Consider the following 10757-nt stretch of genomic DNA (forward strand, 5'->3'; position numbering starts at 1 on the left):
AAACTACTGTACCAATTTCAACGAAACTTAGTGAACATGTGGTGTATGACCGAAAGACAAATCCATTAGATTTTGAAGAAAATGCATCGAAGTACAAGTACGCAGTGGAGTTAATAGCAAAATAATACTGCTTGTTCTTTCTTTTGGAACATTACGCAAATTCTACTACCAATTTCAACGACAATTGGTGGACATGTGGGTCATGTCCCATAGACAAATCCATTAGATTTTGAAGAAAATGCATCGAAGTACAAGTACGCAGTGGAGTTAATAGCAAAATAATACTGCTTGTTCTTTCTTTTGGAACATTACGCAAATTCTACTACCAATTTCAACGACAATTGGTGGACATGTGGGTCATGTCCCATAGACAAATCCATTAGATTTTGAAGAAAATGCATCGAAGTACAAGTACGCAGTGGAGTTAATAGCAAAATAATACTGCTTGTTCTTTCTTTTGGAACATTACGCAAATTCTACTACCAATTTCAACGACAATTGGTGGACATGTGGGTCATGTCCCATAGACAAATCCATTAGATTTTGAAGAAAATGCATCGAAGTACAAGTACTCAGTGGAGTTAATAGCAAAATAATACTGCTTGTTCTTTCTTTTTGAACATTACGCAAATTCTACTAGCAATTTCAACGACAATTGGTGGACATGTGGGTCATGTCCCAAAGACAAATCCATTAGATTTTGAAGAAAATGCATATAAGTACAAGTACTCAGTGGAGTTAATAGCAAAATAATACTGCTTGTTCTTTCTTTTGGAACATTACGCAAATTCTACTACCAATTTCAACGACAATTGGTGGACATGTGGGTCATGTCCCAAAGACAAATCCATTAGATTTTGAAGAAAATGCATCGAAGTACAAGTACTCAGTGGAGTTAATAGCAAAATAATACTGCTTGTTCTTTCTTTTTGAACATTACGCAAATTCTACTAGCAATTTCAACGACAATTGGTGGACATGTGGGTCATGTCCCAAAGACAAATCCATTAGATTTTGAAGAAAATGCATCGAAGTACAAGTACTCAGTGGAGTTAATAGCAAAATAATACTGCTTGTTCTTTCTTTTTGAACATTACGCAAATTCTACTAGCAATTTCAACGACAATTGGTGGACATGTGGGTCATGTCCCAAAGACAAATCCATTAGATTTTGAAGAAAATGCATTGAAGTACAAGTACTCAGTGGAGTTAATAGCAAAATAATACTGCTTGTTCTTTCTTTTTGAACATTACGCAAATTCTACTACCAATTTCAACGACAATTGGTGGACATGTGGGTTATGACCAAAAACAAATCCATTAGATTTTGAAGAAAAAGCATCGAAGTAAAAGTAGTCAGTAAGAGTTATTCCTGTATGCTACGATAGGGAACATTCAGAATTCCAGATCGATAACGTGGTAGAGCAGGTTTATTTTTTTCGAATGTCGCGGAAGTCTTCTTTTATCTAGTTTACTGGAGGGAGTTCCTGGAGAGAAGATTTTATGCGGAATTGACAGTATTGAAAATGACAATGCGATAAATTCGGATTTGGAAAAAAAATCGTCTTCTAATTTATCTTTTATTTCATCAGTAATTTTAAACGAAAATTAACTACGGATGGCACTCAAAGAAGGAAATACTTTCAATGTAGGATATTTTCATTATTTATTTAGAGTTGTTTATTATCAGGATAATTGGCAACAACCACATAACGCCCCAAAAAAGGTGAAACATATGATATTAAACTTTGTTCTGTTAAAGCCTTTTTTTTTTTTTTTCTTTTTTTTTTTTCAAAGAAATTACTGCAGATCTAATAGAATCAAAATTAATGGAAATCTAATATCGTTTCGCATTTCTCCACAGTAATCCCATAATAGCTCTACGGTCTGATTATATATAATTAATCTTAAAGATTATAAGTATTTGCGGAAGTCTCTTAATTTACCTAACTTAGCCCTTAATATTTTTAGACATCCTAATCTTTATTTCGTATTAAATACTGAGATAAATAGGCTTCAAAAAATGAATTTGAAAATTTAAATCTGATTTACGCAAAACCGAAAAGAAAACGGCACTTCTAATGTCTATTTCCCAAATACATTAGAGAAAAACTCAGTTGAGCCTCCATCTCCCTGAGAGAAAAACTCTTTAGTTATAAGAAATAATAATCTATGACGGTTGTTTTAAAAAATCTTGAGGTCCAGTGATTCAAATTACATGGTTCTAGGTGATCCGTGTTTTTGTACGTTAAGGTAATCACCCATGCTGTGTAAAGTTCCTCATTTGTAATTTTGCTAACTCGTCTTTATGTTTATTTAACGGTTTTAACTTATAAAACAAGTTGATGTTTATACATATAAAAAAACTGCTAATTTTTCCTTCCTTTTAGCTGATATCAGACACGTGTGAATTCAACACCTGTGGTGTTATAAGACAGATTATATATAATTATAAGTATACTTGTCCGGTGAGGATTTTGATATTTATTTAATACAAATACAACTAAACTTTTTAATTATTTTCAAAGAACGAGGAGTTTGTGCAAAGCAGTGTTTAAAACATTTTATAGCATTTCCATCAAGTATAAGCTTCGGAAAGGTTTTGTAATTCTGTTTGGTATTTAATTTGGTATATTATATAAAAAGAAAGAGACCAAAGGTCTATACGGAGGGACACTAAAATGGATTTTAAGAATCCACATTGATATCATTTTATATTCTTAAAAAAACATAGACGTTTTCGCACTTTTATTTTTCTAAGTTTCTTTTCGGCTGAAGGGGCGCTTTGAAAAAAAAAGTGCAAAAGTTTCTGTCTTTATGATATAGACAACGATATATAGCTGCGGATTTTTAATACCCAAAATTCTTATACACGGCGTGATGCTTTCTTCAAGTTATGGACATATATGTATCGCACGTGTATCACACATACATTGTAACGATATTTTTTATTTTTTGTATATTGTCGTTATCTCTCTCCCCTTGCACTGCTAACCTGTTTATGGCTGCATTTTCATGCACCATTGTGTTTGAAATTTTGTGCCGTTGTTGACTGGAACGGGTTATATAAATACTCAGGCTCCGTCCAAATTAAGTTAGTTGCCTTCACTAGAGTCTTTCAGTTACTACCTAACTTCACGCCGGTACACATATGTTATCTAACGCCTCCCTTTGTGGGTTTATATATATTTGTCTAAATAAAACATGGATGGTAATAGTTTGATAACCTGATCTTCTAACTTTCCAAGAACAATCTAGTACTTGGAAGGCGAGCAAGAGAAAATAAAATCATTCTTACCTTGAGGAATTTTTAATAACATTTTCCAAACTTTTCTTTTAGTTGATGATTTTCCTTTAAAACAACTATAAATAAGAAAACATTCTATTAAATTCAAATTGAAATTTCCCGATAATGATCAAATCAATATCGCATTAAAGATAATTTGAAGACATAATAGAGGACGATCTCAAATTCGCTGCCAAATTCCCCAGAAAACAAAGCGAGGATTCCGACCAGACATGCAACGTAGCATTCTTTATTAATCTGGATAATCTGTTGCCTTGAAGGTTGACAATGATTGAAGACAGGGGTTTAGTAACGAGCTGACTCAGAAGATAACAGCAGTGGCATCAGCAATGATGGAACGCGTGTACCAGGAATTAACGGAGGATTTTGGGTACAGAGTTCCTTATTCGATTTTTTTATATGATTTTAAAGTTTAGAGTAAGAAAGTTTTTTTTAGTATCTTTAACTGATGATTTCTTTATGGGTTTTGTGATTGCTGTTTTATTGTGTAAATTGAGGATGGAAGGAATCCTTATATTGTATATGTATATATATATATATATATATATATGTACAATCTATATATGCGTATATCTAGCTATCTATTTATCTATATATATATATATATATATATATATATGTATCCATCCTGTCACGCTTAGCGGTGTTGCCAAACGTATGTAAACTCAGTCTCTCCTAGTCCCTTTGGTAAGGGGAAAGGGAGTAGTCATACCCCGGTGAAAGGGCTACCACGAGAAGAAATGGGAAGGAGGTGATGAGAAGGTCTGAATCTGTGTGGTCAGCATGTTGGTGCACATCTATCTTAAATATTTAGCTGTCATTTTTGACAGGTCGCGTACACTAGAGTGCATTATATATATTGATTAAAAGCACTTTTCTCTCTCTTTTATTCCAGCGATACGAGTGGTGGTCCGGGGCAAGGTGCACGCCGAGTGGAAGGTCGTCGTCTCGGGCGATCGAAGAAATGTAAAGGACGACCAATACTTCATCGACGACAGGACGACCATATGGGGAAAAGGTTTGACATTAATCCTCTCATCTCTCTCTCTCTCTCTCTCTCTCTTCTCTCTCTCTCTCTCTCTCCTCTCATATATAATTAGGTCATGTATATTGTACGTTTACAAGCGATTGTTCGTAATTACCTGAAATTATTTGCGTATACTATATATATAATATATATATAATGTGTGTGTGTGTGTGTGTGTGTATATATATGTGTGTGTATATATATATATATATATATGTGTGTGTGTGTGTGTGTGTGTGTGTTTGTATAAATGTATAGTAATATAATCGTTCTTTGTATATTAACATAGCATTTTTATTTATGTTTGTTTCCTTGTTCTCTTCTACCTTGTTTGAAATATAAGACTGAAAGCAGATGGCCAAGATTTTGATGATTTATACTTATACTTCATGGTTATTATTATTATTATTATTATTAGCTAAGCTACAACCCTTGTTGGAAAAGCAGGATGCTATAAGCTCAAGGACACCAACAAGGAGATATAACCCAGTAAGAAAAGGAAATAAGGAAAAAGATGAACTCCAAGAAAAGTAATGAATAATTAAAATAAAATACTTTAAGAACTGAAACAAAATTGAAATAAATCTCTTATACACTAACTATATAAAGAGATTTAATGTCAGCCTGTTCAACATAAAAACATTTGCTGCATCATGAGTAATTTTAATAGTTATTATTATTATTATTATTATTATTATTATTATTATTATTATTATTATTATTATTATTATTATTATTATTATTATTATTTTTGTTATTGTTATTATTATTATTATTATTATTATTATTATTATTATTATTATTATTATTATTATTATTAATATTATGATTACTAGGTAAGCTGCAACCCTAGTAGGAAAAGCAGTATGCTATAAGAGCCCTGGACTCCAACAAGGAAAAATAGCCCAGTGATTAAAGGAAATAATGAAATTAACTACAAGAAAATTAGTGAACAATTAGAATAGAATACTTTAAGAACAGTTAACAACATTAAAACATATTTCATACATAAGCTATAAAAAGAGATTTACGTCAGCCTGTTCAACATAAAAGACATTCGTTGCATCATGAATAATCTTAATAGATATCTGATATATTCAGATTATCTTTGTTAGTATGATGGTAAAGAGATCTGTCCAGAAATATAAATTTTTAAGTAATGAAGATATTAACTTAAAAATGTTTTATATCTAGTTTCAAGATAGTAAGGAGCTAAAGAAAGTGTTTTGATTTTAACTTTGCACTGATGCAGTGTGACAATTACTTTAAAGTCCATAATCATTTAAACTAGAGATGGCAAATCTTTATAAGTATTTACTTCTTGACTTGCATAACTATGACTCCTTTTATCACTTGTACACTTATCTGGAGAAATATTTTTTATTGAAGAAATATTTTACATGCTTATGAAATCGCCGACTCAGGTTACGTTTATATAGTTGATTAGCAGAAATCAAACCTCATAGAATCTCAGGAAATCCGAGTAAAAGCCAATCAAATGGGTCGCCTCGAAGGGGCTTCCCACCCACTTAGCATTATTAGGCCTCTCAGAACGGCTGCCATTGTTAACGAATACGAGAAAGTCTAGCAAGGACACAATTCGGTTATTTCAATATGGCGCTGAACCCTAATCTTGTTGCGTAAATTAGGGATATCCACGATTTCTCAAGATTTTTATATCTATTTGAGGAATATATTGAATGCTAGCTAAAAATATACGTAATGATTATTTTAAAAAGTGAAGGCTTTCAATGTTTCCATTGAAGCATGTATGTATGTATATATGTAATACTTGTACGTATTTGTCGTGTATATATAAAATATATAGTATATATATATATATATATATATATATAATATATATAGTATATATATATATATATATACACATCATACAGTATAGGTAATATTTGAATATATATATGTTTTATAGACATACATATTGTCATATATATATATATATATATATATATATTAATTTATATATATTATATATATATATATGTAACCCCACATTCACGAAACTAATATTTATTTATAGCTTAAGGAAGGACCAGCAACCTTCCTCTACAGAATAGAAAAAAAATGTATTTTTGTATTCTGAAGAGGAACGGTGATAGTCCTTTCGAAAGGTAAAAATAGATTTCAGTTTTTGTATATCTGGAGATTTTATCGTCATGTACACGGAAACATTTCATTTTAGTATGTATGTACCTATATATATATATATATAATATATGCTGCATGTATATATATGTTATACCAGTTAATATATATATATATATATATGTGTGTGTGTGTGTGTGTGTATATGTATACAGTGTAGTTATATTATATATATATAATATTACATATATATATATGTGTGGTGTATATATATGTATACAGTATATATATATATATTAATATATATGAATGGAAATTACTATTATATATAATATATTATATAATTGTCACCAACACTCGTGATTTTATATTTTACAAATAAGCCGTGAATACACTTTAATATCATTCGGTATTGCACTGCGTTCCAGACCCATAGGGATATTCTTGTAATGATGAATATTTCTGGCCGACAAGGATTCGAATCCCAGCGATGAACAGAAATATCTATTATTTAAGGGATTTCTCCTCTGGGATGGGATCCATTGGCAGCGCGAATTTGTTATTAAAATGTATTTGCGGCTTATTCGAATATATATATATATACTATATACTATATATATGTTCTTCCCCCTCCCCTTCACGATTTGCTCACACCGTCTCTCGCGGTAGGGAAGAGGGAATAGTCATACCCTGGTGAAAAGAGGTTCCGTGTGCGTTTGTGTGCATATCTATCTAAAATATTTATACGTCAGTTTTTACGGCGGGCGCGTACAACTAGTATATCATATATATCACTCTATGTTTATTAGTTGACTGATTTATGTACCTTATAATACCATTATAAAATGCGTACATAACTGCAAACATAACATTTTGATATTCACCAAGTACAGGGAGTATTGTTCATAAGAATTATTGTCTAATGCGTGTATGTATTTTTAAAATTTTTGAATGAATACGTGAATGAAATTTTTAAAAACTTCTCGTAATTGGTTTACTTCTAACAAGAGGAAACGATGTTAGCCCATTAGAAAATAACTGCGTATTTCCCCGGAAGTTTTGTTGAAGTGACTCATAAAGGCAAACAAGGGCTACCAATCCATCAAAGGATCGGTGGAGTTTCAAGTTGGATAGCTTATACGGTGTTATATAAGAGTTTTTGGCTCATATCAACCTCTAAAACACGCTGATGAGAAGAGGAGACTGCTGGAGCGAAAAATCATCTTCCAGGCAATATTCGCCGAGGCAAATTTTAGTTTTCGAAAAACTCTTGGGAGTTTTTTCTCCTATTAGGGTATTGAAATAATAGTTAGAATACTTGTTATGTATACTCTCTTAGGTTATTTAAGCAATGATTTAAATACTTATTGTGATGTACTCTCTTACATTATTGAAATAATAGTTAGAATAATTGTTGTTCTTGATATACTCTCTTAGGTTACTGAAATAAGTTAAAGTATTTGTTGTGATATACTCTCTCTTAGGTATTGAAATAATACTTAGAATACTTATTGTGATATACTCTCTTAGGTTATTGAAATGATAGGTAGAATACTTGTGATATACATGTACTCATGTGATCTTTTTTTGCACATTAATTTATATAAATCTTCGATACTTATAAGACAAAAGAGTATCATGGCCTAAAGTCCATTTCTTTTAGCGATGCATATTTGCTACCGACATCGCAGCGGTGCCCCTTTTAGCTCAGAAAAGTTTCCGGATCGCTGATTGGTTGGACAAGAAAATTCCTAACCAATCAGCGATCAGGAAACTTTTCCGAGCTAAAAGGGCACCGCCGCGAGTCGGTGCAAATATGCATCGCTAAAAGAAATGGACTATAGTTAAAAACTGTATTGAAGGAAAGGGTACTAATTATATGAAATGGAAAGGAGATTATAAGAAAAAAACAGTATATTATGAGATGTTGATATATATTTAGAAAAAAAATCTTATGTGTAGAAAAAGAGCCACGGAATATAGTTATAATAGGGTTTAAATTTAAAACGAGCAAAACCTACAAAAGGTTGCTGTAAGATATCACAAAATCATGTATTTTTACAAATCGCATAAAAATCAAATCTTCGTTCAGAGTAAGAAGATATGATTAGTTATAAAGGATTGGTTTCTTATGTTCAAAATATGAAGTCGAGCACTTTCTATTTCTTGGAATTAAAAGAAAGCTAAAGTTAAAGCTTAACCAGCCAACCTTTTTAGGAACGTTTTCAAAATGCCGTGGATTGATATTGATAACCGAGTGGATGCGAGAGAGCAGATAATTTTTTAAGAGAAAGATGACTAACGAGGCTCTGTGGAAAACGTTGTCGTAGCCCATCAATCCTATAAGACATTATTACTTCTTCTTCTTCTTCTTCTTCTCCAGTTTAGAATTTGTGACATTTGATAGTTTCGAGTCGGAAAAAGTTGTTGTTGCCTGTTGTTGTTGTTGTTGTCCTTCTCCTCCAGCTTATAATTTGACATTTGATAGCCTCTGAGTCGAAAAAGTTGTTGTTGTTGTTGTTGTTGTTGTTGTTGCCTGGTTTTGTTGTTGTTGTTTTTCTTCTTCTTCTTCTCCCTCCAGCTTAGAATTTGTGAAATTTGATAGGTTCGAGTCTAAAAAGTTGTTGTTTGTTGTTGTTGTTGTTGTTGTTGTTCTTCTTCTTCTTACTTCTTCTTCTTTCTTCTTCTTCTTCTTCTTCTTCTTCTCCAGCTTCTTCTTCAGCTTAGAATTTGTGACATCTGGTAACTTCGAGTCGAAAAAAAGGCCTAAGTCAACATGAAACTTTTTAGTGAAGAAATAACGTGAAAGGAATTAGATTTAATCCTTGGCACATGAGAGTAAAATAAGTAACATATTCCTAAAAAACCAGAGCGTTTTAAAATACCAAAGAGTGTTTGAGTTTTAAAAAACGGGAATCTTTGAAGGGAATCAGTTTCTGAATGTTTATATTTGATACCCCACATAAAGGTCTTAGTAGAGGAAAAGAGGAGACTCATTTTTTTATATGCCTATGTATAAGACATATGTAGATGGATATAGAGTATATGCATGTTATGCATAAAAAATTTTTCATAATTCTGGCAATCCTTTGCATTCCGAACTTCCCGACGGACTGTACCCATCCTGTTCGCAATACTATGTATGCAGTTAATTCTAATAGATATGCCCTTCTCCATCATAAGATTTAATACTACACATTATTCTAGAAGTTTTATTTCCAGCTGAGACCAAGTTGGGGAATAATCTTCCTGATTAGGTAGTTGAATCTATTTTAATGTTGTTACTGTTTTTAAGATAATTTGATTGTTCATTACTTGTAGTATATTTATTTCCATATTTCTGTCCCTCATTGGGCTATTTTTCCCTGTTGGAGTCCATTAGGCTTTATAGCATCCTGCTTTTCCAACTAGTGTTGTAACTTGGCTAATATATATAATATATATATATATTACAGTATATATTATAATATATATATATATGTGTGTGTGTGTGTGTATTTTGTATGTGTATGTGTGTATGTAAATATGTATGTATATATATATATATATATACACACACACACACATATATATATATATATACTATATGTATGTATATACATACTTTTTGCAAGGATCTTAACAATACGGAATGATTAATTCAAGAGGTTCTATTTATTCACAATATCTATAGAATACTCTCGGCAAAGGTAATGCTCTTCAGCAATCACATTCTTAAACACGTTTTAAATGAGACTTATGTGCATTGATCATTTTCTGCATTGTAAGAAACTCTTCTAGTGTATATTACATCCATTAGATTTTCTTCAAGTGATTATACAAACCAATTAATTTTATGCCTTCTTCAATGATCCATTCTTACCTGAATTTCTTGAATTCCATTTATCACACGAATTTTAGATGAATCACTTTAATCTCTTTCATTTGTCTCGGGATTTTCGTATCACTGTCATCAACAATAATTTTATTATTAATTTTTTCACATATAAGTTTTTAAAGTTCTGCTATTAAAGATAGTATGAATCGAAGGATACTTTTCTTTTCTTATATGAAGTTCAAAATGGGAAGGTTCGAAAAATTTATAATCTATTAATCTTTTTTTATTTTTTTATTATAAATTACCCAGTATTTACTTATAATTCCATAAAACCCACGATTTGGTAAATAGAATGCTGTATGGCTGTATTTGGAACTTGGGTTAACTCATGGTAAATTGCAAAATTTCCTCGCATCATAGTTATGAATTAGTTCTATATAAATCAATTTTGGATAATAAGAATCCAAGAACATTATTGTAAATTACTGACCTACCATATT

The 10757-nt window shown here is 31.4% G+C and overlaps 1 protein-coding gene across 1 annotated transcript in view; it reads left to right on the forward strand.

The window, feature by feature from the left end:
• The window catches only part of LOC137642245 (arrestin domain-containing protein 3-like), a 446651-nt gene that overhangs the window by 333436 nt on the left and 102458 nt on the right, over nt 1-10757 (forward strand). Inside the window, exon 3 of the mRNA XM_068374775.1 lies at nt 4203-4325. Coding sequence (XP_068230876.1) covers nt 4203-4325 — 123 coding nt within the window. The remainder of the gene's footprint in view (nt 1-4202; nt 4326-10757) is intronic.

Source organism: Palaemon carinicauda, chromosome 6 (assembly GCF_036898095.1).
Source record: "Palaemon carinicauda isolate YSFRI2023 chromosome 6, ASM3689809v2, whole genome shotgun sequence".
In the NCBI taxonomy this organism is placed as follows: Eukaryota; Metazoa; Arthropoda; class Malacostraca; order Decapoda; family Palaemonidae; genus Palaemon; species Palaemon carinicauda.